Source organism: Cervus canadensis, chromosome 18 (genome assembly GCF_019320065.1).
Source record: "Cervus canadensis isolate Bull #8, Minnesota chromosome 18, ASM1932006v1, whole genome shotgun sequence".
Classification (NCBI taxonomy): domain Eukaryota; kingdom Metazoa; phylum Chordata; class Mammalia; order Artiodactyla; family Cervidae; genus Cervus; species Cervus canadensis.
The window spans coordinates 6,852,580-6,880,232 of record NC_057403.1 but is presented as its reverse complement, the minus strand read 5'-3'; the positions used below and the strand labels follow the sequence as shown (position 1 = coordinate 6,880,232).

At 50.8% G+C, this 27,653-nt stretch overlaps 2 protein-coding genes across 5 annotated transcripts; both read left to right on the top strand.

The window, feature by feature from the left end:
• The first annotated feature begins 1,937 nt into the window (after window positions 1–1,937).
• On the top strand, window positions 1,938–9,492 carry LOC122420643 (myeloid cell surface antigen CD33-like). 3 transcript variants are annotated; one of them, XM_043436021.1, is made up of 7 exons: window positions 1,938–2,025; window positions 2,153–2,650; window positions 2,714–3,097; window positions 3,283–3,561; window positions 3,756–5,352; window positions 5,706–5,841; window positions 9,034–9,492. In XM_043436021.1, the coding sequence occupies exons 2-5, from the start codon at window positions 2,356–2,358 to the stop codon at window positions 3,971–3,973; spliced, it is 1,176 nt and encodes a 391-aa protein (XP_043291956.1). In that variant the 5' UTR covers window positions 1,938–2,025; window positions 2,153–2,355; the 3' UTR covers window positions 3,974–5,352; window positions 5,706–5,841; window positions 9,034–9,492. The 3 variants fall into 3 exon arrangements, with proteins under 3 accessions (XP_043291956.1, XP_043291957.1, XP_043291955.1); XM_043436022.1 differs by lacking the exon at window positions 9,034–9,492 and adding an exon at window positions 6,021–6,337 and having other exon boundaries at window positions 3,451–3,561; XM_043436020.1 differs by lacking the exon at window positions 9,034–9,492 and adding an exon at window positions 6,021–6,337.
• Window positions 9,493–18,482: 8,990 nt separating this feature from the next.
• Window positions 18,483–26,580, top strand: LOC122420599 (sialic acid-binding Ig-like lectin 10). Of its 2 annotated transcripts, XM_043435888.1 has the most exons (11): window positions 18,484–19,080; window positions 19,164–19,538; window positions 19,697–19,981; window positions 20,627–20,674; window positions 20,771–21,034; window positions 22,320–22,367; window positions 22,497–22,754; window positions 22,840–23,124; window positions 23,635–23,728; window positions 23,846–24,023; window positions 25,649–26,580. In XM_043435888.1, exons 1-11 carry the CDS (start codon window positions 19,044–19,046, stop codon window positions 25,904–25,906), a joined length of 2,130 nt encoding a protein of 709 aa, XP_043291823.1. In that variant the 5' UTR covers window positions 18,484–19,043; the 3' UTR covers window positions 25,907–26,580. The 2 variants fall into 2 exon arrangements, with proteins under 2 accessions (XP_043291822.1, XP_043291823.1); XM_043435887.1 differs by having other exon boundaries at window positions 18,483–19,080; window positions 20,627–21,034.
• Window positions 26,581–27,653: the final 1,073 nt, after the last annotated feature.

Here is a 27,653-nt window from a genome sequence, read left to right as displayed (position 1 = left end):
GTCTCCTGCTTGGCAGGCAGATTCTTTACCACTGAGCTACCTGGGATTCCCCAAAGTGTCCCCTATGCAGTCTTAAAAATAATTTTTATTCTATGAATATTTTACTGAAATAAAGGGAATGAGGAGCACTTCTGTCATCACGGGCTGTCATTATGTGGACCAAAACTTTTAAAAATATATGAAAAATAAAATTAGTCCACATCAGCTGCTGACATGTTTGGAGGAAAATCACACAAGGAAAGGAGCAGAATCCCAATGGCTGTTACAACAGAATCAGCCCTAAAGTGTTAGCCTCTCAGTCGTGTCCAGCTCTGTTTGACCCCGTGGACTGTAGCCTGCCATGCCCCTCTGTCCATAAGGAATCTCCAGGCAAGAATACTGGAGCGGGGTGCCGCTCCCTTCTCCAGGGGATCTCCCCCACCCAGGGAGCGAACCCAGGTCTCCTGCATTGCAAGTGGATTCTTTACTTTCTGAACCACCAGGAGACCCCAGAAAGATCCAGGACAGCAAGAAAGAGCTGTGGCAAGAGTGCTGGGCACCCCAGGCAGGAAGTAATGCTTCGATGGCCCAGGGAGATCATGTAGACAGGGAGTGTATATTTAGATCAATTGTGATCCAATTTCTTTTCTCTTTAAAAATCTTTATTTATATATTTGCCCAGCCAGGTCTTAGTTGCATGTGGGATCTTCAGGGACGGCATGTGACTCTTAGTTGTAGCCCGTGGGATCTAGCTCCCTGACTGGGGTATCGAACCCAGACCCCCAGTCTAGGGATCAGGGAGTTTAGCCACTGCACCACCAGGGAAGTACCTGAAATTTTTTAGTGGAGGTGGTAAGTGAGGGAAAAAGAGGAGCTAAGATGATGTTGAAATGTTTCTCCTGAACAATTGGGTAGATGGAGTTGTGTTACGTGGAGGGCTTCAGAGAGTAGGACTTTGAAATGCCGTGTTTTTCCTGCGAAGCCCTTAGGTATGCAACTGTGATGCCAGGGAGAGAGCTGGACAGGAATGTCTAGAGATCAGGAGAGGGGTCCAAGATAAACACCTTCAAACATATAGTTAGTGTAAGTTGATCACAGCCGCGGTTAAGTCAGGGGGGCAGCAAGTCAGTGAGATGGTAAGATAATGGTACTTCCTCGGAAATTAAATATATTATTAGCATGATCCAGCCATTCCACCTCTGACTATCTCCAAGGAGATTGAGAGGATGGACTCTTGGAGACATTAGCACACTCGTGTTTCTGGTAGTGTGTTCACAACAGCCAGACAACGGAAGCAATCCAAGTGCCCCTCAGCCGATGAACAGATCAACAAAACCATGGGCAATTATTCGGCCTGGAAAAGGAAGGACTGTCTATTCATTTCTACCTCTGCTGGGTCTTTGTTGCTGCACGTGGCTTTGTCTGGTTGCAGCCGGCTAGGGTTTCAGTCTGGTTGTGGTGTATGGATTTCTCATTGTTGTAGCTTTTGTCCTTGTGTGGCCCAGTTTCCAGGGCAGGCAGGCAGGTAATTGTGTGGCACGGGCTTAGGTGCTTTCCAGCATGTAGGATGCTTCCTGGCCGAGGATCGAACCCATGTCCCCTGCATTGTCAGGCGGATTCTAAACCACTGAGCCACCAGGGAAATCCAGGAGGGAATCTCTGACACATGCCACCAGGTGGATGAACTCTAGGGACATTATGGTACCTTCAATAACCCAGTCACAGAAAGCCAAATGGTATATTATTCCACATCTACGAGGTACCAAAGGTGTCAATTTCCTAAAGACAGAAAACTAGAACTGGGGAGGCCAGGAGATGGGACAAAGAGGAATAAGGATTTGTTGTTGACAGTTTCAAGCTTCTCTGTCGGAAAAGAGTTAGTTTTTTATTGGAGTGAGAGAAATCATACTCACTTAAAAAAACCCCAGCATGCTGCCAGGACTCATGGCAGTCTCACAAGCGACAAAGCTCTAGAGCCGGCAGCTCTGTGTGTCTGGGGAGGAAGTGAGGGCCCCGGGCGGGGGGCATCTCTCGGGCGGGGACCAGGTGAGTCGGATCCCTTCTGGCCTTCAGGTCACCACCCAGAGATGCTCACCAGTGGGGGGATGCGTGAATGGGTGGTGGGCTGCTGCCTCCACTCCACTCAGGAGTCCCTTCTTGTCTTCTGCTCCAGACGCTCCCACAGACCATAAAGAGCCTGACATCTCGCAGGAATGACCACCCGAGGGTCTCCGTGAGGCTGTGACTCTCTGGGTCCAGAGAAGAGTTGAGCAGGGCCCTGGTGTAGACAGCGGAGCTCGGATGGGAGAACCTTAGGAGGCCGCCTGAGTCCCAGCCCTCAGAGTCCTCACAGGTCCAAGCTCTGGTGCTGGAGGGATGAGCCCCAGATGGGGGTCAGGACAGGGGTCCCCTGCGTGTCTGCTCCTCTCTGGGCAGGTCTCTGGGTCTCTGGGCCCAGGGGTGTCCTGTCCGCTGTTTGTGGAGGAGGAGGAGGAGGAGAAGTTCCTCTTCTGTGAACAGAGTCTCGTGCTCCTCCCCGGCTTCCCACGGGTCTCCCCACAGCCCTACCTCCCTCTCGCCTTCCCCTTCTCTTTTCACACACAGGACGCCCAGACACCCTCCTGCTCAGACATGCTGCCGCTGCTGCTGCTGCTGCCGCTGCTGTGGGCGGGTGAGTGGACGGCGGGGCGGGGGTGGGCGGGGCGGGGCTCGGCTGACCCTCGATTCCCCGCAGGGTCCCTGGCTCAGAATCCGAGATACTGGCTGGACGTGCAGCCGTCCATGTCAGTGCAGGAGGGCCTGTGTGTCCACTTGCCCTGCTCCGTCACCTATCCCCGGGAAGGCTGGAACGACTCTGGCCCAGCTCACGGCTACTGGTTCCAGAAAAGGGTAGATTCCCATGGAGTTCTGGCAGTGGCCACAAACAACCCAGAACATGCGGTGGTCAGTGAGGCCCAGGGCCGATTCCTCCTCGTTGGAGACCCCCGGGCCTACAACTGCTCCCTGGACATCAGAGATGCTCAGAGGAGGGACACGGGGACATACATCTTTAGGTTGGAGAGAGGGCCTACTGTGAGATATAGTTATGCATTGAATCTGCTCTCCGTTCGTGTGATGGGTAAGGATGGGGTCAAGGGGAGGACACACATACAGGAGTCCTGAGGGTCCCCAGGGCAGGGTGGGAGGGGAACCCTGTCTTCTCATCCTGGGGAGGGGGGACCCAGGGATACAGGATGCTGGGGAACAGATGCTCTGAGGGGCACACAGGGGTCCCCGCTCCAGTCCTGGGTCTGCTCTATCCAGCTCTGGCAGACACACCTGACATCCACGTCCAGGGGACCCTAGCATCCGGCCGCCCCACCAACTTCACCTGTGCAGTGCCATGGGCCTGTGACAGGGGGACGCCCCCCACCTTCTCCTGGACCGGGGTCGCCCTCACCTCCCTGCACCCTGAGAGTCCCCACTCCTCAGTGCTCATCCTCACCCCGAGGCCTCAGGACCACGGCACCAACCTCATGTGTCGCGTAACCTTCCCCGGAGCTGGTGTGAGCACAGAGGTGACCATCAGGCTCAATGTGTCCTGTGAGTGGGGGCCCAAGAGCCTGGGTCCCGGATGTGGTCCTCCCCCAGGGGAGGGAGAGGCAGGGTTCTTGGTGGGAAACTCGGGGACTCCTCTTGGAGAAAAGCTGGGATGAAGACACGGAGACTTCTGCCTCACCCCTTACTCCTGACCCCTCATTACAATGCAGCAGGATTTTTATTCCTTTTTCTTCCAGACGCCCCACAGAACCTGGATATTCGGGTCTTCTGGGAAAACAGCACAGGTGTGAGGTCCCTGGGCAGCATGGAGGTCAGATGGGGGGATGCTGTGAAGACTGAACAGAATCAGGCCCCTGACCACTCACCCCTCTTGGCTCCTATGTCTCCCCTCCCCTGCCCCCCACTCTGTCCCTTGGCAGGACTCTCTCTGGGGCCACTGTGGACTCCTAGGTGACTATTCACTGTCATCTCCCCTTGTTCCCTCTCTTCCCACCTCTCCTCACCCCTCACTTTGCCATGCCATCCTTTCCCTGATTCTCTGTCTCTTCCTGACTGTGCCATCTCCACCTCCCCGGAGCAGACTGAGTTCCCAAGCTGGGTACCAGGCTCCTGGTCTTCCGTGGTGGCTCAGATGGTAAAGAATCCACCTGCAATACAGGAGACCAAGGTTCGATCCCTGGGTCAGGAAGATCCTCTGGAGAAGAGAGTGGCTACCCACTCCAGTATTCTCACCTGGAGACTTGCATGGGCAGAGGAGCCTGGCGGGCTACAGTCCATGGAGTTTCAAAGAGTCAGACATGACTGGGTGACTAACACACGCTAATACCAGCTTCCTGCCCATTTCTTCAGGAGGGCAAGGTCAAGTTCATTCACCCTGGAGTTTTCTAGCCTCCGCACTGAAGGCCCTCACAAATCTCTGTCCTGAGTGTCCTCCACTTCCTCTTGGTCGGGACCCTCCGATCTGAGTAATCAGAGTCTGCATCTCAGAAATTCCTTTGGACTGTGTCTCACTCAACCCTCCCCCAAGACTTAGTTTGCAAGCTTAACTTCCTGAAAATGCCTCATGTCCTCCCTTCCTCCACCTCCACGACCACAGCCTCAGCTCAGGCCTGCATTCTCTCTCTCACCTGGACTTGGAGCAGCCTCCCCTCTGGCCTGTCAGCCTCCAGCTGAGCCTTGTCCAGCCTGCCATAATTGGGGCCACAGAGGGGTGTCTGCAGGCCCAGAGCTGACCCTCCTCCTTCCCTCTGTGTCCCCCTTCTCCTTCATCACCTGTGTGCAGGCCTACATGTGGCCAGACCCACAAGTGTCCATGCCCGGCACATGCTCACACATCAGAGGCCACCTCCTGGGATATTATCTCCCAGGTTGAGATACAGCCAACTCTTCTTCTAACATCTATCCTTGTGTCCTGGGTTCACTGAATTGCCTCTCCTTCCCCCGCCCCGACCTCACCCCTACTTGCCCTTGCCGGTGATGAAATCTCAGAGCCACTGTCCTATATCTGGGAGGAAGGGCGGGGGTGAGGGGGAGGGCCTCTCAGCCCTGCCCTTCCTGCTCTCTCTGAGTCCCCAGTCCCCGAGATCCTGGGCAATGCCACCTCCCTGCGAGTCCGGGAGGGTCAGTCCCTGCGCCTGGTCTGTGTCGTCGACAGCAACCCCCCCGCCAATGTAAGCTGGGCCCGGGGGAGCCCGACCTTGAGCCCCTCCCAGCCTTTGGATCCTGCGGTCCTAGAGCTGCCCCAGGTGGTCTTAGGGGATGGAGGAGTGGTCACCTGCAAAGCTCAGCACCCGAGCGGCTCCGACCGCGTGTCCTTAGACCTAGTGGTACTGGGTGAGTATAAGCAACAATCCCCCAGTTCTTTGCTTTCTGGCTGCGCTGGGTTTTCACTGCTGCGTAAGATCTTTCTCTGGTTGCTTTGTTCGGGCCTCTTATTGCGGTGGGTTCTCTAGTTGCGGAGCACAGGCTCTAGGCGCTTGGGCGCAGTAGTTGTGGCACACGGGCGTAGTTGCTTTGCAGCAAGTGGGATCTTCCCAAACCAGGAATGGAATGGGTGTCCCCTGTATTGGCAGGCGGATTCCTAACCACCGAACCACCAGGGACGTCCGGATGCTGTCTTTCGGAGCTGGGGCCATAAGCGGGGCTAAGGTGTGAACTCACACCTCGCCTCTGCCTTCCTCCTGCAGGTGTCTCCTCTTTCTGCCCCCAAGACTTTGGAGAGAGTCATGGCTCCTGGCCCCTGGTCCTCACCCTGCTGAGGGGGGCCCTGGTGGGGGCTGGTTCCCTCCTTACCTGTGGCCTCTTCTGGATCTACTACACCAGGTGAGAAGCACTTTCAAGGTGTCCCTGCATTGGGGGGAGGGGGGAAGGGACCCCTCCTGTGGCCTTCTGTCTTGTCCTTTCCAGAGCAAACCGTCCGTGAAACTGACTCCAACACATTTGGTGAAGAAACCAACAAACTGACCTCTTATTTCTGATCTGTGTTTCCCTTACGGGTTCAGAAGGACACAGGGGAGTAGGGCTAGGAGGTGTGACTAAGCCTGGTCCTTCCTGGGGGTGCTCCAGAAGTCTGTGGACAAGGAGGCGCTAGAAGACCTGGCCCAAGTCCTACCCAGGAATAACATCTCATCACATCTGGTCTCCAAGTGTCTTCCTGATCATTCTACAGGAAAGGTTGGGAGGGCAAGGAGGAAACAGATGTTCTTATTACAAAATTGAACTGTGCCACATGTAATAGTTTTTCTTCTGTGTGCTTACCTTGGAGTGGTTTTGATATGCACATAATGCAACCTGTAAAAATATAATGTGCAAAAATGTAGTTGCTCAGTCATGTCCAACTCTTTGCAATCACATGGGCCGTAGCCCACCAGGCTCCTCTGTCCATGGGATTTCCCAGGCAAGAATACTGGAGTGGGTAGCCATTCCCTCCTCCAGGGGATCTTCCCAATCCAAGGATTGAACCAGGGTCTCCTGCATTGGCAGACAGGTTCTTTACCACGTAGCCACCAGGGAAGCCCCCTTGTTCCTATTTTCTGATTTTTGGCCGTAAGGCAAGTGAGATCTCAGCTTACTGACCAGGGATCCAACCCACACCCCATGCATTGGAGGGTGAACTCTTAACCACTGGCCCATGAAGGAAGTCCCAAAGGAGATTTTTTTTTTAATTAGAAAAATTAACTATTTTATGTTTAGGCATATATGTGAATCATTTCAGTTGCTCTTCATTCTTTTATTGGAAAAACAACATCCCCTAAGGGGGCTTCCCAGGTGGCTCAGTGGTAAGGAATCCGCCTGCCAATACAGGAGACGCAGGAGACGTGGGTTCAATTCCTGGGCCAGGCAGGTCCCCTGGAGAAGAGAATAGCAACCCACTGCAGTATTTTTGCCTGGAGAGTGCCATGGACAGAGGAGCCTGGCGGGCTACAGTCCATGGGGTCGCAAACAGTTGGACAGGATTGAGCCACTAAGACTTTGACACAAGGAGGAGTAAACATTAGAGGCTTTCCCTGTGGAGGGAACATGGAAAATGGACCCACTGTGGCTCCCAGGGACCCCAAATAAACTGGAGCCAGGCAGTCATGACAGACATAGGGTTCAGTCACGTACACTGTGTTCTTAGAAAAACCACAAACAAAAACTGTAAGAATTTCTGCTTGTGCTAAGATTCCCACTTGAGAAACCGCTCAGGACATGCTCTGATGACAGCCGTCATCGGAAACTACAGGTCAGCCAGCAAGAACTTGGGGTCCGTCTGCCAGGGCCATCCAGACTGGTCCATCCAGTCTCTTTTGGCAAGTCCCCTCCTGTTGCTTCTGTGGTTTGTGTTTTTCGAAGTCCCTCACCCCTTCACCTCCAAGGAACATACTTTTGGTTACAGCCAAAGGCTTCTTATCCCTGGTTTGCGAACCTTGTGAACGACAAAGCTGCCCTTTCGCTTTAAGATAACCCTGCCTCGTTTCTCAGATTTATTTGGAATTTAAGACAAGAACATAGTTCCTCTGGGCTTCCCAGCTGGCTCAGTGGAAAAGAATCCGCCTGCCGATGCAGGAGATGTGGGTTCAATTCCTGGGTCAGGAAGAGGCTCTGGAGAAGGAAATGGCAACCCACTCCAGTATTCTTGCCTGAAGAATCCCCATGGACAGAGGAGCCTGGCGGGCTACAGTTCATGGGATCACAAAAGAATCAGACACGATTTAGCAACTAAACAAAAACCAAGTATTTTCTCTATAGTATCATTTTCCTTTTACCTGAAAGTCTTTTCCTATATTTTTTTAGTGTAGGTGTGTTGGTAATGAATTTTTTCAGCCATTGTTTGCCTGGAAAAGTTTTCATTTACGTCAGTTTTGGAAAGGTACTTTTATTGTATTAGGAATTCTAGGTTAAATTTTCCTCTTTTCTGTTGTTCAAATTATTTTGGCTTGCTTAGTTTCTTATGAGAATTCTGTTACTTTCATCTTTCTTTGTAGTTTATATCTTTCTCTGGCTGGTTTTAACATTTTCTCTTTTTCACTGGGTTTAAAAAATTTGATTAAGGGAATCATCTGGCTGTCCAGTGGTTAGGACTCCCCACTTTCATTGCCAAGAGCATGGGTTCAATCCCTAGTTGGGGAACTAAGATCCCACAAGCCATGAGTCATGGTTTAAAAATAAATTAAATAATTAAATTAATATGTGCCTTGATGTGTAAATGTGTATGTATGTGTGTGTGAGTGAGAAGGAGACAGAGATTATCCTACTTGGAGTGTGTTAAGTATCTTGAATCTGAAATTTTATACTTGTGATCAAATTTGTGAAATTGAAGTCAATGTTTACATATATATTTTTATTATATATATGTATTTCTAGTCTTTTATATATATATGTATATGTATATATTTCTAGTCTTCCTGTCTCTATTCTCCTATTCTCCTCTGCATCTCCAAGTTTACATATGTGGTATTGCCCAATACTATCACACTATCGGCCCTGAGCATCTGTTCACCATTTCTAGTCTTTTTTCTCTATACTCTTCAGTTTGAATAGGATCTGTTCTATATCTTCAAGTTTACTGATTATTCTTCCACAATGTTGAATCAGCTCTTAGTCTCATTCAGCGAAATTCTTACCTCAGATCATTTATTTTCATCGCCAGAGGTTCATTTCCTTAGTTTTTAATCTCATATTTCTCTTTTATTGTGTTAATGTTTTCCTTTATGTCCTTGAGTATATGGATCATATTTGTAATAAATGCTTTAATGTATCTGTCTGCTAGATCTGTTTCCTCTGTCATGTCTAACCCTGAATCATTGAGTAATTTTTCTTTCATTAAGTGTCATATGTTCCTACTTCTTTATGTCTAGTAATTTTTCACTGATTGCTGGACATTGTCAATTTTATGTGGTTGATGACATGGTCTTGTATTTCTTTAAGTAATACTAGTCTTTTTCTTGATGGCAGTTATTTGCATGTTGGGTCAATATTTTAAGGGCTCTTTAATTTTTATTGAAATAACATTGATGTACAATATTGTATTAGTTTCAGGTGTACTACATAGTGATTTGACATTTGCATACATTATGAATTGATCACCACGGTAAGTCTAGTAACCACTTGTCCCAACACAAAGTTATTACGATCTCATTGACCACATTCCTTATGTTGTCTGTTGCATCCTTATGGCTTACAGTGTTTCTAAGTGGTGGTTTGCTGACCATATTCCTTATGTTGTCTGTTGCATCCTTATGGCTTACTGTGTTTCTAAGTGGTGGTTTGCTGACCATATTCCTTATGTTGTCTGCTGCATCCTTACGGCTCACTGTGTTTCTAAGTGGTGGTTTGCTGACCATATTCCTTATGTTGTCTGCTGCATCCTTACGGCTCACTGTGTTTCTAAGTGGTGGTTTGCTGACCACATTCCTTATGTTGCCTGCTGCATCCTTATGGCTTACAGTGTTTCTAAGTGGTGGTTTGCTGACCATATTCCTTATGTTGTCTGCTGCATCCTTACGGCTCACTGTGTTTCTAAGTGGTGGTTTGCTGACCACATTCCTTATGTTGCCTGCTGCATCCTTACGGCTTACTGTGTTTCTAAGTGGTGGTTTGCTGACCATATTCCTTATGTTGTCTGCTGCATCCTTACGGCTTACTGTGTTTCTAAGTGGTGGTTTGCTGACCACATTCCTTATGTTGCCTGCTGCATCCTTACGGCTTACTGTGTTTCTAAGTGGTGGTTTGCTGACCATATTCCTTATGTTGTCTGCTGCATCCTTACGGCTCACTGTGTTTCTAAGTGGTGGTTTGCACTTCTTGATCTCCTTTGCCTGTTTGGCCTCATCACCACCACTTCCTCCCCGCCAGCAACCACCCACTTGTTTTCTGTGAGTCCGTTTTCATTTTGTTTTGTTTGTATGCTTTCTTTTTTAGATTCCATGTACAGGATCATGTGGTAGTCGTATTTCTGTACCTGACTTATTCCACTTAGCATAATATGCCCTGAATGCATGTGTGCTAAGTCACTTCAGTCATGTCCGACTCTTTGCAGTCCTATGGATCATCACCCACCAGGCTCCTCTGTCCATGGGATTCTCCAGGCAAGAATACTAGACTGAATTGACATGCCCTTCTCCAGGGGATCTTCCTGACTTAGGGATCAAACCTGAGTCTCCTGCATTGCAGGCAGATTCTTTACCCTCTGAGCCACCAGGGAAGCCCTCCTTAATATGCTGTAGATTCATCCAAGTTGTCAAAAATGGCAAGATTTCATTTTTTATTTCTGAGTAATATTATATGTATATTATATATTCACTCATCTATCAATGGACCATTAGGCTGCTCTCATATCTTGACTACTGCAAATAATGCTGCAGTGAACATTGGTGTGCATATATATTATCAACTTATTGTTTTTGTTTTCTTTGAGTAAATACCCCGAAGTGAAATTGCTGGATCATATGGCAATTCTGTTTTTAATTTTTTGAGGAACCTCTGTATTGTTTCCCATAATGGCCACCCCAATTTACAATTCCAACAACAGTGCACAAAGGCTCCCTTCTATCCACATCTTTGTTATTTGTTGTCTTTTTTAATAACAGCTATTCTGACAGGTGTGAGGTGGGAGCTCATTCTGCTTTTGATGTGCATTCCTTGAAGATGAGTGATACTGAGCATCTTTTCTTGTGTCTCTTGGCCGTGTGTTTGTCTTCTTTGGAAAAATGTCTACTCATGTCCTCTGCCTATGTTTAGTCAGAGTGCTGGTTTTTTCTTTTTGATGTTGAGTCGCATGAGGCTTTTGTATATTTTGAATATTAACCCCTTATCGGATGTACTGTTTGCAAATATCTTCTCCCATGTAGTAGGCTGTGTTTTTGTTTTGTCCTTCACTGTGGAAAAGCATTTTAGTTTCTTAGAGTTCCGTTGATTAATTTTTGCTTTTGTTTCCCTTGCCTGAGGAGACAAAAAGATGTCTTTAAGACCAATGTCAAAGAGAGTACTGCCTATATTTTCTTCTAAGAGTTTCATGATTTCAGATCTTGCTTTTGGTATGTCTGAGACAGCAGCAGGAACAGACTGAAACACAACAGGAACATTTTCTTGTGTAGACATCACAGGTTTGATGTGTCTCAGTGGAAGTCATTTGAGAATGACACTGTGAAAGTGTGTGTGGGGGGAAGATATTGAGGTGTTTTAAATTTCAGGAAGGGTGAGGGCAGTGGGGTGGTTGTGGTACCTAAGTGCTTGCTTTGATATGCTCCCTGCAGCAGAGACTCGGCTGTACTGAGGTACAGTGAGAGGAGCAGACTCCTTGTTCCTAGGTTCAGTGAGTATGAATGCAGCCTTTTTGGACAAGCAGCATTTGCAACTGTGTCCAGATCCTGGGAACATTCCCGAGGGAGCTGCAGGTCTTCAGGACTCTGGACAGCACAGATCCTGGTGACTGGGGCACAGGGGTCAGTCTGCGCCAGGGGAAGTGGAGCGCCCCCTGGGGACAGCGTTATGAACTGCAGCACAAGCGCTATGGGTGGGAACAGAGACAGACATGACACCGAATTGTATCCGAATGACACCAAGATGCCAGCTAGGGGGTGGTCCCAGATGGGCTTTCCTGGTGGCTCAGACGGTAAAGAATCTGCCTGCAGTGCGGGAGACCTCGGTTTGATCCCTGGGTTGGGAAGATCCCCTGGAGGAGGGCATGGCAACCCAGTCCAGTATTCTTGCCTGGAGAATCCCCATGGACAGAGCAGCCTGGCGGGCTACAGTCCACGGGGTCGCAAAGAGTCTGACACGACTGTGAGACTAAGCACAACAACAGCTTCCCAGGTGGCTCCGTAGGGAAACAATCTGCCTGTCAATGCAGGAGATGCCAGAGACACTGGTGCCATCCCTGGGTCGGCACAATCCCCTGGAGGAGGAAATGGCAACCCGCTTCAGTATCCTTGTCTGGAAATTCCATGGGCAAGGAGCCTGGTGGACTACAGTCCACAGAGCCGCAAAGAGTCTGAGGCGGCTGAGCACACAGGGGGTGTCTAAGATAGCCCCCTCACCCCAACAAAGGCTCCTCAGCACCCCCAGGGGCTCAAACACAGCCAGACTCGGACTCTGCGTTCACCCCTGGGATGCTTCCCTACATCCTTTTCATTCATCCGTCCTGAGTCCAGTCCTCAGACCCACACCCAGCATCCTTCCTAGGGCAGAAACTTGAGCTGCCTACCCACCTACCTACACGTACACACACATACCTACCGACCTCTCTTCTTCCTCCTCAACCTCCCCAACCCCATACCTACCCACCCACCCCCCTCTCACTTCCCCTCAGTATCTATCTTTGCCGTTGTAAGCTCAGGGGCAGTCAGCAGGTGCTCAACATCTGTTGAATTCGAGAAGTGTTGCAGAAGTGTTGCAGAAGCTTGCAGAGTGTTTTTGTTTGTTTGCTTGTTTGTTTTTTAAGGAATAGGCTCAGAGACAATCTGAACATTTTTAGGCAGAGAAGATGTACTGTTTGCAAGGATGACTGAAAAAAGGTTCTTGCAGATTCCAGTAACCCCTCATCTGCTGTCTGGCCGAGGGTTTGGGAAGGGTGGCTTGGATGAGAAGGCAGTTGCAAAGTAGAGTGGGGAGGTGCTCTGGTCACACGGAGGAGAGGTGGAAAGCTCAGAGGAGGTCCAATGAATCACCAGAAATTTGCGCATGGGGGGAAAAAAGTATACAGGTGGGGAAATGTTGGGGCAACTTCATTGTAAGTTCAGGAAAAACATTTTGGAAGAGACAGCCTCTGAGCTGAAAACAGTGAAAAAGGGCGCCAGTCACAGGAAGAGCATTCCTGGAAGAGGGGACAGCTTGCGTCATGTTCTTGAAGCGGAAACAAATTTGGTAGAGGTGAGAAACAGAGGAGGTAAGTATCATTGGAGAGAATGCAGGAAGTAAAGTGAAGTGGATTCAAAATGAGTTTTGCAGGGATCATTGGGGGTTACACCTGGTCAAGTTCAGTGGGTTGAGGTGATTAGTTTAGATTTTTCTCCTTAATAGAATGAAATGCCATTGAAATGTTTGAGTAAGAGGGTGACTTGACCTGATCTGTATTTTAACAGTAACTCTGGTTGCTGTGTTGAAACGGCATTAGGGAGGGAGCAAAAATGGAAGCAGAGAACCATAGTCAGTATCCAGTGATAAACCATAATGGAAAAGAATCTGAAAAAGAATGTGCATATGTGCACAACAGACTCACTTTGCCATACAGCAGAAACTAACACATTGTAAATCAACTATACGTCAATAATTTTTTTTTGCATCTTTTTTTCATTTATTTTTATTAGTTGGAGGCTAATTACTTTACAATATTGTAGTGGGTTTTGTCATACATTGATATGAATCAGCCATGGAGTTACGTGTATTCCCCATCCTGATCCCCCCTTCCACGTCAATAATTAAAAAAAAAAAAAAGGAAGCAAGGAGAATCATTGAGATTTTTGTCATACAGATGAGTGGTAATGCAATAACCTCAGATATGTAGATGACACCACCCTTATAGCAGAAAGTAAAGAACTAAAGAGCCTCTTGATGAAAGTGAAAGAGGAGAGTGAAAAAGTTGTCTTAAAGCTCAACATTCAGAAAACTAAGATCATGGCATCTGGTCCCATCACTCCATGGCAAACAGATGGGGAAACAGTGGCTGACCTTATTTTTCTGGGCTCCAAAATCACTGCAGATGGTGATTGCAGCCATGAAATTAAAAGACGCTTACTCCTTGGAAGGAAATTTATGACCAACCTGGACAGCATAATAAAAAGCAGAGACATCATTTGTCAACAAAGGTCTGTCTAGTCAAGGCTATGGTTTTTCCAGTGGTCATGTATGGATGTGAGAGTTGGACTATAATGAAAGCTGAGCGCTGAAGAATTGATGCTTTTTTAACTGTGGTGTTGGAGAAGACACTTGAGAGTCCCTTGGACTGCAAGGAGGTCCAACCAGTCCATCCTAAAGGAGACCAGTCCTGGGCGTTCATTGGAGGGACTGATGCTGAAGCTGAAACTCCAATACTTTGGCCACCTGGTGAGGAGAGCTGACTCATTGGAAAAGACCCTGATGCTGGGAGGGATTGAGGGCAGGAGGAGAAGGGGACGACAGAAGATGAGATGGTTGGATGGCATCACCAACTCGATGGACATGGGTTTGGGTGGACTCCGGGAGTTGGTGATGGACAGGGAGGCCTGGCATGCTGCGGTCCATGGGGTCGCAAAGAGTTGGACACAACTGAGCGACTGAACTGAATTGAATGGTGACTAGGGCCTGGAAAGTCATTCTCAATCAAGGGTGAATTTGTCAACAGGTGACAATGCCTGGAGATGTTTTTATTGTCACACCTGGGGTGCAGGGGCAGGGAGTAGAGAGTAGTGAGTAGAGAGGCCAGGAATGCTCCTCAATATTCTATACAACATGCAGGACAACTTCTACTCACCAGGACTGTCTGATTCGAAATGTCAATTATCTTGAGATTGTGAAATCTTAGACTAGGGTAATGAATGGAAGTGGGGATGGAGATAAGTGAGTAGATTTTTTTTTTTAATATTTAAAAAGTTGAGGGCTTCCCCGGTGGCTCAGTGGTAAAGAATTCGCTTGGCAACACAGGAGACACAGGTTCGATCCCTGGTCCAGGAAGATCCCACATGCCTTGAAGAATGAGCGCCAAACTGTTGAGCCTGTGCTCTAGAGCCGAGAGCTGCAACTACTGAAGCCCGGGTGCCCTAGAGCCTGTGCTCTGCATCTAGAGAAGCCGCTGCAATGAGAAGCCCGCACGCTGCAACTAGAGAGCAGCCCCCACTCACTGCAGCTAGAGAAAAGCCCATGCAGCAATGAAGACCCAGCGCAACCAAAAATAAATAAAATTATGTTTTGAAAAAAGTTGAACTGATGGGTCATGCAGATAGACCATACATGGGACTGAGCCAAAGACATCAGAATGATGCTAGGATATAGGCAGATATTGGTACCAGAAACCATGACCTTTGGATCCCTGAAAAGCAGAAGAGCTCAGAGAAGCAGGCTATTTCTGAGATTACTGGCTTATTATAAAAGGATATATGTAACTCAGAACAGTCAGATGGAACAGGGCAAAGTATGGAGAGAGGGCTCAGGGCTTCCATGCGTTCTCTTTGGGGACATGTACCATTCTCCCCAAATCTTCACATATTCCCTGACCTAGAAGCATTCTGAACTCCATACTTCTGGTTTTTGTTTTGTTTTGTTTGTTTGTTTGTTTTTTAATGGAGGCTTCATTCCATAGGCACAGTTGATTAGATAACTGGCCAAGGGGATTGATTCAATTTCCAGCTCCTCTCCCCTCCTGGGAGGTCAGGATTTGAATGGAAAATTCTAACCTTCTAATCACAGGGTTTCATTCTCCCTGAGAAACAGCCCTCATCCTTTTGTGCTTTCCAAAAGTCGCCCCATTAACAAACTCCGGTATGGTAGAAAGGGGTTTGTTAAGAATAACGAGACACCCATTTCTAGCTCTGAAGTGTTTTCACAAATTGAGGACAAGAGACCAACATTTTTTTTTTTTTTTAACAAAAGATGCTAGTATTGCTCTCATCACTCAGGAAATTTCAAGGGTTTGGGGAGCTGTGGGCCAGGAACCATGAACAAAGACCAAAATATGTATTTACTGGAAGTCACAGTATCACACGTAGCAACGCTTTTTAAGGTCATGGAGGAAATAGGACATCTTGGGAGTGCGATCCTGATGCATTCTAAGATTTAGGAGTCAGGGGAAGAGGCAGAACTATTAAAGATGAGGATGAACGTCTAGAAAGGTTGAAGGAAAACCAGGGAAGTATGGACCTGGGCTCGATCCCAGGGTCGGGAAGATCCCCCTGGAGAAGGGAATGGCACCCCACTCCAGTATTCTGGCCAGGAGAATTCCATGGGGTCGCAAAGAGTCATCACGACTGAGCGACTAACACAACATCAGTGGTGTCTTCTGCGTGCCACATGCAGCCCATCTCCAGCAGGCGCTTCGGAATGACAGCTCCAGGGGACACAGAGGCCGGACTGAAGCAGTGCTCCAGGAAGCAGGTGGGCAGGGGGCGACCAAGCACATCACACGCTGCTGGGTGGGCAGCATCCAAGTGAGATGAGAACATAACTTACCTAGGGCTTTTACGCATTTGAGGTTTTCGGGGATCTTGACAGGAACAGTTTGAGTGGTGTGAGGATGGAGGCAAGATGGGACCAGGAAAAGCAGGATGGGCAGAAAAGAAAGGACAGGTCCTGTGACCAGAAATACTTTTCCTGTGATGAGAAGAGTGGACCCTCAGGGTTTCCAGGAAAGCGGAGGAGGGGAGCTGATGGTCTCAGGACCACCTCCAGGAACCTCTTGGCAGCCGCCTGTGGAAGAGGATGGGTTGGTCCGTAAGCAGGGTCACTGAAGGGTCCCCTGGTCCCAGTTTCCACTTGCCCCTGGCCACCTGACTACGGACGTAAGCTGCCCAGATGACCTCGCCTGGTACGGGAGGCCTCCTCACCTCCACATCTCAGGTATCAGCACTGAGGTTTGAAGGCGTATCTAAGCCCGCGGGTGGCCCATGTTCATTGATGGGGGAATAGGAGACCTCTGGGTTGGTTCGGAGGAACAGGAGAGCCACAGATTGGCGTCTTTTGGGCCCTCTCTCTCCCTTTTTGGGCTCACGGCACAGCACGGAATAGTGCCGAGAAAGCCACAGAAGGCCTGAGATGTTGCCAGCCTCCTGGTTCCTGCTCCCGTTAGCCTCAGAGAGGCACGAAGATGCTCCAAGTTGGGGGCAAGACTAGATCTAAGCTTTGAGAGTGGGGAACTGCAGTTCTTGGCTCCTTCAGGGCAAGCCCCCAGCAGGACCCAGGCTTCCTCGCTCCTTCTCACTCCTCCCTCTGGGAGGCCCTTCCCCCTCTGTCCCTGGACACAAGGGTGTCCCCGAGAGAAAGCCCAGGAGGGGCAGTGGGGACCTGCAAGCAGATGAAGAGGACAGTGGATGTTATAAGCTGAACTGTGCTACCCCGGCCTCCAAGTTCCTATGTTATGCCTTAACCCCCAGTGTCTCAGAATATATATTTGGAGATAGGATCTTTAAAGAGCTAATTCAGTTGAAATGAGGTCACAGGGCAGAGTCCCAGTCCAATATGACTGCTGTCCTTGTGAAGGACACACGCACACAGCCAGACCAGCTAAAGACTCGGAGAGAAGACGGCCATCTCCAAGTCAAGGAAAGAGACCTTGGAAGAAATCAACACTACTGACACCTTGACCTTGAACTTGCAGCCTCCAGAACTGTGAGGAAATGCATCTCTGTTGTTTAAGCCACTCATCCTGTGTGGTTTTATGACGGCAGATTAACACAGTGGGTCCGAAGACAGGGATAGCTACATGTCATTTCCTCCAGGAAGCCCCTCCTGACTTCACCAGGAGGAAGTGAACACCCTTTCCCCAGGGCCAGGCGGGGACATCTGTCTCAGCGTGTAGGGCGGGGCATTCATGAACACTTCAGTGCGTTTCTGTTTCTAAGGCTCTTGGTTTACCAAGCTGGGATCCCCCGAAGTCAGACGCTGTCTGATTTACCTACGTGTATTCCCCCTCCCCCATTCACAGCAGGACACCTGTCACACACAAGGTCCCAGGGCGTGGAGGTCAAGAGGGCAAACATGACATCTATGCGACCAAAACAGAGAATCATTTCAAGGCGAGGGGAGCAACAGTCAAGACCTGGAGGAGTCAACGCTGACTCCGCACAGCTCCCACGCCTTTTACACTGCCAAAGATGCCACCGTGGGCATCACCCTGGCTGGTGGTGGTGGTGTAGTCTCTAAGTCGTGTTTGACCCTTGTAGCCCTATGGGCTGTAGCCCGCCAGGCTCCTCTGTCCATGGGATTCTCCAGGCAAGAATACTGGAGTGGGCTGCCATTTCCTTCTCCAGGGGATCTTCCCAACCCAGGGATCGAACCCAAGTCCCTTGCCTTGCAGGCAGATTTTTTGCCACCGAGCCACCAGGGATCCTGAGTTTTTATCACAACAGGTGTTACAAATGTATGTCATCCAACTGTGGGATAGAAGGGGAGATTGGGAAGCAGACAGAGATCTTGGAGGACCAGGCTCCAGTGAGCCCATCAGGGAGGGTGAAGGGGACAGACACCAGCCTGGGACTGCCAGATGTAGCCAAAAAAAAAAAAATGCGAAGTGTTCAGTTAAAGCTGAATTTCAGATCTAAACAATGAATAATTTTAGTAGAAGCATATCTCACGCATGGGCTTCCCCGGTGGCTCAGCAGTAAAAAATCTGCCTGCAATGCAGAAGACATAAGAGACTCGGGGTTTGATCCCTGGGTCGGGAAGATCCTCTGGAGGAGGGCATGGCAACCCACTCCAGTGTTCTTGCCTGGGAAATCCCACGGAAATCCCAGGAGCCTGGTGGGCCACAGTCCATAAGGTTGCCAAGAGTCAGACATGACTGAAGCGACGGACCACGCCGCATGAATATCTCATGCTTATACTTCTGAGACATACTTATACTAAAAAAAACTATTATTTAACTGAAAGCCAATTTTAACTGGGTATTCTGCCTTTTATCTGGCAAGACCAGCACTGCTCCACCACCACCACCCTCCGCCCCAGAAATCCACTGCAGACACCAGGGGCCCCTGGAAGGATTTACTGGGGACTTTCACTTCTGCTTCCTTAATGACTCAGGGTCCAGTAGGAGAGCCCCCAGCCTCCACCCACCCAAAGCCAGGCCCCAAGGTTAGACACATGCCCTCCACCCCCTCTCCCAGAGATGACTGGGAAAGGTGACCAGCTCAGGGAGCCCAGACGCCAGGTGAGCCCCCCAGGAAAGAGTGAGTTCAAGTGGGTCCCAGGTGGTGGTGGGGAGAGTCCAGAAAAGGAAAAAGAGTCGTGTGGGTCTGTGCACCAGAAGCTCATTTCATGCATCAGTTCCCCGGGGCTCAGCTTCCGCCTTCTGCCCTTGCCCACTGCCCGTCAAAGCGTCTGGGGAATGAGTGTGTCCCAGGAACGTCCAAGTGCCTGAGATGTTGCTGCCGCTGTTCTTGGCCATGCTGTGGGGCGGTGAGTGGATGCGGGTGGCCAGGAGGGGCCCGGGTTGGGGGTCGGGGCTGGGCTTGCAGCTTGAACCTCTGTCTCTCCCATAGGGTCGCAGGCTCTGGACTTATTCAAGCTGCAGGTGCAGGAGTCTGTGATGGTGCAAGAAGGCCTGTGTGTGGTCGTGCCCTGCTCCATCTTCTACCCCTCCAGAGGATGGATTCCCACCACCCCAGCTTACGGCTTCTGGTTCAGAGATCAGACCCCCAGGCCCAGTCTGCCAGTGGCCACCAACAAGCCGGGTCAGGACGTGGACACAGACACCTGGGGCCGATTCCAGCTCCTTGGCGATCCCAGCGAGAGCTGCTCCTTGCTCATCAGAGAGGCGCGCCTGGAGGACAGCTCACTGTACTTCTTCCGGTTCGAGAGAGGCGATTATGTGAAATATAATTTCATGGAATACAAGTTCTATCTGCAGGTGACAGGTATGGAACTGGCTGGAGCTGGAATGGGGCGGGTGGGGGGAACCCCTCCCCCACCTTCCCACACTGGGGAGGGGCTTTAGAGAACAGACCATGGGTGACCCCCCCGGAGTACCCCCCAATCCGGGGCTGACATCCCACCCTCTCTTGGTCCATCCCAGCCCTGACACAGAAGCCGGCGATCTATGTCCCCGAGATCTTGCAGCCCGGTCACCAGGTGACGCTCTTCTGTGCATTTAACTGGATCTTTGACGAATGTCCCGTCCCTACTCTCTCCTGGATCGGGAACACCGTCTCTGCCAATGGGGCCAGCCCGAGAACTTCGTACTTGTCAGAGCTCACCTTCACACCCAGACCCCAGGACCACAACACTGAGCTCACCTGCAGAGTGGACTTCTCCGGAGAGGGTGTGAGCACGCAGAACACCGTCCGGCTTAGCGTGGCCTGTGAGTTTCGGGGGCGGGAAGGACGTCAGGGTGCGCTCCAGGCTAGGGGGATGGGGAGGTGGAGAGAGGCGGCCGGGCGATGACCGACAGCTCTTGGCAGCCCGCGGGGAGGAAGGCGCGGAGTCTCGCGATGCTGGGCTGGGCCTTAGGAGGGAAAGGGGGCTGCCATGCGGTCCTCTGTCCGCAAGCGCATCTTGGGCACTCATGAGTCGCTTGTCTCCCCGGGGACTGTCACACTTTCTTTTCCCTGAGGGGATACTCTCTGGCGGTGGGGAATGTATCATTCCTCCCCAAAGCCGGGTTTCCCTGACAGCTCAGCTGGTAAAGAATCCACCTGCAATGCAGGAGACCCCGGTTGGATTCCTGGATCGGGAAGATCCGCTGGAGAAGGGATAGATAGGCTACCCACGCCAATATTCTTGGGCTTCCCTTGTGGCTCAGCTGGGAAAAAATCCGCCTGCGATGCGGGAGACCTGGGTTTGACCCCTGGGTTGGGAAGATTCTCCGGAGAAGGAAAAAGCCACCCAATCCAGTATTGTGGCCTGGAGAATTCCATGGACTGTATAGTCCATGGGGTCGCAAAGAGTCGGACACGACTGAGCGACTTTCACTTTCCCCAAAGCCAACTCCCAATCCTCTTAACAGATGCCCCCAAAGACCTGGTTATCAGCATCTCCGACACCGATGAGCCAGGTACCGAGGGCCACTTGGGGGTGTCAGGAGGGCGGGGTGGGGGTGGCGTTTCCCCCCGCGGTCTTTCTCTTGTTGTTTCTTTCTCTCTCCCTGCAGCTCTGGAGTCCAGGGGAGTGAGCCCACACCTGGAAGTCAAGAAAGGCCAGTCCCTGCAGCTGCTTTGTGCCGCAGACAGTTTGCCGCTGGCCACGCTGAGCTGGACCCTGCAGGACAGAGTCCTCTCCTGGTCCCACCCCTTGGGCTCCACAACTCTGGAGCTGGCACTGCCCAGGGTGAAGGCCGAGGACGCGGGTCGCTACACCTGCCGGGCTGAGAACAGACTTGGCTTCTTGAGCCGCAGCCTGGACCTCTCAGTGCGGTGTGAGTGTGACCGGCAGGGGATGGACTGGGGCGCTGGCGAGGAGGCAAGGGGGCTGGGGGCAGAGTCCCAGGGCTCCGCAGGGACCTGGAACCCCAGGCCTATGGAATTAAAGATTCTGCTTCCAGCTCTGACGGGAGGAGCAGGAGTGGGGAGCCGAGCGGGGGGGGGGGGGTGCGCCGGGATTTTCCCCACACCACCGAGCAACTCTCCCACATCAGTGGGCTGTCCTACAGCTCAACTCGGTCCTGATCCTGTCTACCTGGAGAGAGAGTCAGTCAGACCCCCACGGGTTAAGGGATGGGGCCCACCAGGCTGGCCCGGCCCCCACCCCAGCTGCCAGTCACAAGTCCAGGGTGTCACCTGTGCTTCCGACCGACCCGTAATTGATTGAGGGTTCCCATGATCTCCTCCTTGGGTTCCATGAATTTGCTTGAGCTGCTCAGAGAAATAGTTTGCTCACTAGATTACCAGTTTATTGTAACAGTCTCTGACTCAGAAACAGCCAGATGGAAGCGATGCTTAGGGCAAGGTATGGGGAAGGGGCACCTAACTTCCATGCCCTCTTCCTGGGCGCCATGTTCCCCAAATCTCCATCTGTTCACCCCATTTGGGGAGGTGGTTATGGAGGCTTCCTTACATATGGGATTTCCCAGGCAAGAATACTAGGGTGAGTTGCCACTTCCTCTTCCAGGGGATCTTCCCGACCCAGGGATTGAACCTGGGTCTTCTGCATTAGCAGACAGATTCTTCACCACTGAGTCACCTGGGAAGCCCCCAATTACATAGACACTTTGATTAAATCATCAGCCATTGGTGATTAAACTCAATCTCCAGTCCCCTTTCTTTCCCCTCCTCAGAGGTCAGGGGGGTGGGACTGGAAGTTTCAACCCTCAAATCACATGGTCGGTTCCCCCAGCAACAAGTTCTCAGCCTTGGGCACTTCCAAAAGTCACTTCAATAATGGAATACTCAGGAATGGTGGAAAGGGGTTTGTTATAAATAACAAGGCACCTTTATCGTGCTCACCATTCAGGAAATCCAGGAATTTTAGAAGCTCTGTGCGTGGAGTAGGGACGAAGACCAAAGACCTACTTATGTTACACGGCACTGTATCTTAGGGACCTGCCCTTCTTACCAGTCAGGTCCCTTGGGTTCCTCTTCGGAGAATCACTCAGAGGGTGATTCAACCCTCCTCCCCTCCCAGCCCTTCATCCCGGGGGGACGTTCACTTGGCCCAGAAGGAAACCCCTGCGCTTAGAGCCAAGTGCCCCGTCTCTGTTTCAGATGCCCCGGAGAACCTGAAAGTGGTGGTCTCGCGAGCAAACCACACAGGTACGGAAGGGCATTAGAGGAGCCGGGGCTTCTGGGTGCCACACTGGGGCACCGACGTCCGGCATAGCAGCAGGCAGGAGGGTTCCTGTGCCCTCCTCTCTTCATCCATCCTGCCTCTTCTCTCCCTAGCCCTGGAAAACTTGGAGAGCGGAGCATCTCTTCGGGTCCTGGAGGGCCAAAGCCTGCGTCTCCTCTGTGTTGCTCATGGCAACCCCCCCGCCCAGCTGAGCTGGACCCGACAGGGACAGACTCTGAGCCCCTCCCAGCCCTCAGATCCCGGGGTCCTGGAGCTGCCTCAGATACAAACAGAGCAGGAAGGGGAGTTCACCTGCTGGGCTCAGAACCCGCTGGGCTCCCAAAAGATCTCCCTGAGCCTCTCCGTGGTCTGTGAGTATGGGGGGCCCTGGGGACAGGATGCTGGGGTTCCAGGGAGGGGAGAGGCGCCCCTGATCCCTCCCATCTCTCCCCACAGCTCCCCCGCAGCTGCTGGGCCCCTCCTGCTCCCAGGAGGACGAGGGTCTGCGCTGCAGCTGCTCCTCCCGAGCCCGGCCGGCCCCCTCCCTGCACTGGCGGATCGGGGAGGGGCTGCTGGAGGGGGAGCTCAGCAACGCCTCCTTCGAGGTCAGCTCCGGCTCCGCCGGGCCCTGGGCCAACAGTTCCCTGAGCCTCCGCCAGGGGCTCAGCTCCGGCCTCAGACTCAGCTGCGAGGCCCTGAACGCCCACGGGGCCCAGAGCGGGTCTGTCCTGCTGCTGCCAGGTCAGGGCGGGGGGGGGGGGGGGGAGGCGGGGGCTGAGAGGGACCGGGGCTGGCTCTTGTGGTTGGATCAGGAGCTGGGGGAGGGCGTGGACATGCCTGCGCGTTAGTCCCTCAGTCCTGTCCGACTCGGCAACCCCATGGAATGTATAGCCCACCAGGCTCCTCTGTCCGTGGGATTCTCCAGGCACGAATACTGGAGTGGGTTGCCATTTCCTTCTCCAGGGGATCTTACCCACCCAGGGATCGAACCCAGTTCTCCCGCATTGCAGGCAGATTCTTTACCGTCTGAGCCACCAGGGAGGCCCCTTGGGATGCAGAGGGGAAATTTAAATCGGAAAGCCTGACATCTGGGCATGGGGTGTAGTGGAATTTCCAAGAAGTCGATGGGAAGGGGCTGCAGGGGAAACCTCTGGCATGGGAGCCACAAGACTGAGCGCCTAGTGGCGGGCGGGACATGAGGACCCACGTGGATGGGACGGGCTCAGAAACGGCTGACCGTTTCCCGTGCAGATGAGAAGGGACTAGCCTCCAGAGCGTTCTCCAGCGGAGTCTCTCTAGGGACTGGCGTCACCACCCTCCTCTTCCTCTGCTTCATCCTGATCCTGTGAGTTAGGATGGGGCGGGGGGGGGGGGGAAGCGATGGGGCGTGGAATCTGGGGCACCCCGGGGAAAGGGGCGGGACCCGGGCGCACACCAAGGCGGAGGCGGGATGTTTCCTCAGCGTGAGGGCTCTGAGGAAGAAATGGACCCAGGCAGAGGTCCCGGCCCCGGCCCCGGCCCCGACCCCGGCCCCGACCCGGACCCCGGCTCCGGCCCCCGGAAAGGCTCCGCGGTCCAGGTTCTCACGCAGGAGCACGATCCTGGATTACATCAACGTGATCCCTAAGGCCCGCCCCCTGGTGAGTGCTCCCAAGTCGCTGCCTCCTGGTCCCCTGCTCTGACTCCTGTATGCGCTGCTCCCCATCCCCGTCCCCGACTTTCCTCCCAGTGGAAGAGGCCCGGGGGTTGGACTCAAACCCTGATTCTGGCACATAACTTCTAGGAGACCTTGACCATATCCCTCCCTCCTGCTGAGCCTCTGTTGCTTCCTCCTTGAGAGCCAGTTTGAGGATTACAACACATGCTATTGCTTAGTAGATGGCAGCTATTTCCCTATCACCACTACCAACGACATGACTGAGTACAATGAATGTCACAATGATTCATATCACTGAGGGGTGGTATGTCCTAGTGATGATTAAGGGCAGGGCTCTGAAGTCAGCCTGCCGGGGTTCCTTCCTGCTTTGTAAGCTGGTGTATTCTGGGATGAGTCACTTAACTTCTCCGTGCCTCAATTTAACTGTAAAAAGGGGATAATAGTAGTACAGACCATGTAGGCTTATTCTGGGTGCTTGATACGCTCATTTTCTACCCATAAAACATTGAGTGCCAAGTACCTAATAAGTGTTGGGTAAATGCTGGATATTTTCAGGAGAGAACATGTAGATGCTGACGACTCTAAAATTTACATTTCCCAGACTCATTCCTCAACTCTAGACTCACAGCCAACTCTCTAGGCAGCGTCTATTCGGATGTTTAACAGTCATTTCAAACTTTTCCTGTCCAAAATCAAACTCGTGACTAAGTACCACTTAATTCCCTTCTCCTCCACCCTCTGCATCTCAGCAAAGAGCCCACATTGGCCCAACCGCTCAAGCCTCCAGCCTTAAAGTCAGTCCCACAGTCATGTCCAACTCTTTGTGATCTCATGGACTGTAGCCCACCAGGCTCCTCTGTCCTTGGAATTCTCCAGGCAAGAGTACTGGAGTGGATTGCCATTTCCTTCTCCAGGGTACTACCTGACCTAGGGATTGAACCCGGGTCTCCTGCATTGCAGGCAGACTCTTTACCAACTGAGTTACTCGGAAGTACAAGCCTCCAGCCTTAAAGTCACTTCTTACTCCTCTCTTTTTTATCCTCCCACAATTGATCCATCAGCACATCTCTTCTCAAATCTATCCAAACCACTTCTCCCCACCTTGGTTGGATAGAGCTTAGGGACAAAGAGAAAAAAAAAAAGTGAAAAAAGCCAATTTCAAATGGTCACCTACACGGTGACCACGTGTGAAACACTCTCCAATGTTACGATTGTAGAGATAGAGGACAGGTTAGTAGTTGTGAGGGATCCGGGATGGGAGGATGATGAGAAGGGAGGTTTTGGATGTGGGAGGGAGATGTATGTGTTGAAGAAGCACTTCTGTTTTGTGGTGGTCCTCACACCAATCTACCTGCATTAGTCAGTTCGCTAGGGCGGCCATAGCAAAGAGCCACAGGCTGGAGGCTTAAACAACAGACTTCTGTTTATAGTTTGTTCCTGTCCCAAGACAAGAGGTGAGCTCAGGGAGGGCAGAGTCTTTGTTTCACTGCCTGATGTGATCCCAGTTCCTTAATTAGTACCTGGCACTGGGCAGGCACTCAAGTATTTGTTGAATGAAGGAAGGAAGGCAGGATGATCATTTCCACCCCCACCCCCTCTTATGCTTAGAAACAGAAAGCCAAACCAAGCAGTCCTTCCCAGCCTCCTCCAGATGGTCACTCCCCGGAAGCCAGAAAGAACCAGAAGGAGCTCCATCTCGTCTCCCACAACTGTCCAGGACCCAAGTCATCCCCACAAGCCTCAGAAGCAGAGAACAGCCAAGAGGAGCTCCATTACGCTGTCCTCAACTTCCCAGGACTCAGACCATGGGAGACCCAGAGACCCAAGGGCACGCACCCAGAGTACGCTGAAATCCAGTTCCACTGAGGGTCTACTGGGCCAGAGGACTTGGATCCAGGCCAGGGAGAGAGGCAGGGCAATTGGGAAGAGAACAGAGGGTGCTCTCTCTCTCTCTCTCTCTCTCTAATCCTCCGAGGATGGGTCATCCCATCCCAGACCCTAGCATTTTGGAGCAGCTTGATGAATGTCTCCAGAGTTGTTGTTCAATCGCTCAGTCGTGTCCGACTCTTTTCGACGCCATGGACTGTAGCCCTCCAGGCTTCCTTGTCCTTCACCATCTTCTGGAATTTTCTCGGACTCATGTCCATTGAGTCGGTGATGCCATCCAGTCATCTCATCCTCTGTTGCCCCCTTCTCCTCCTGCCCTTACTTCTCCAAATACACTCTTCTGAGCAAGCAAAAGCTTTTCCTGGGAGAAACCCAGGCCCCGCCCCAGCTGGTTATTCACAGTCTCAGTTTCTCAAGGGCTGGGAGGGCCTTTAGAGAGGATGAGGCACTCCTGTTTGTGAGGTTGCCCAGACAACCTCATGGGTCAAGTCTGGGCCACTGCGGGCTTTGATGGCACCTGTGAGCCGAGAGTGTTTTTTACATTTTAAATGGTTCAAGGGAAAAAAAAATCAAAAGAAGGATGTTTTATGATGCATGGAAATGACTTGAGATTCAAATTTCACTGTCCCTAAATAAAGCTTTATTGGAGCGCAGTCATGCCCATTTTTTTCTGTATTGCCTATGACTGATTTCAGGCAGAATGGAGTCGTTGCCTTGCTAAGCCTAAGAAAGCTAGCCTTTAGTTAGGAAAAGTCTGTTGTTGTTTAGTTGCTTTCCTTTTTCTCCTGCTTCTTCTTTTGGAATGGTAGGCACCTTTAAACAAAAATTTTTTTTTAATTACAGTATAGTTGGTTTACAATGTTGTGTTAGATCACAGTGATTCAGTTATATATATATGGGAAAGAATATGAAAAAGAATACATATACATATGAGTCACTTTATTGTACAGCAGAAATTAAACACAACATTGTAAATGAACCATACTTGAATAAAATAAAAAAAAAAAACTTTCTGAAGACAATAAGAGGACTTGGAGTAACTAAACTTTTACGTGAAATGTATAAGGTCAAGTTCATCTAGCCCTTCAACTAAGCATGATTATAACCTATATAAAATAAATTCCTCCAACATATAGTATGATTCTGGGATTAAGTTTTTAGTGAATTTTCAATAAATAACTGATGAAAACTTTTTAAAAAAGGTTATTATGACAAAGAGGTGGCACAAGAGAATTTGGAGGAATGAAAAAAAAAAACATGATCTTGTTACCAGTGACAGTTACACAGCTCTATGCATCTGTCAAAACTCGGAACTGCACACCAAAAAGAGTGCATTTTACTGTACTTGAAAGAAGGTAAATAATACAAATGCAAAATGTTTTGAGCACTTTTTAAAAGATTGTGAGAATTTAAATGATTTAATGCAAATATCTCAGTGATCTCCCTTTCTGGGGCCCTTCACCTCCAGACTCCCACTGCCACTTCAGCAGACTTTTCTAGCAAATCCTGACTACCAAGCAATACAAAAAGCAATCATGGAGATTTCTCTGGTGGTCCAGTGGCTAAGCCTCCATCTCCCAATGCAAGGGGCCTAGGTTCCATCTCTGGTCAGGGAACTAGAACCCACATGCTGTACCAAAGATCCCAAATGCCACAACCAAGACCCAGCACAGCCAAATAATTTTTTAAAAATAACACTTAAAAATCTTAGGGAAAAAAAAAAAAA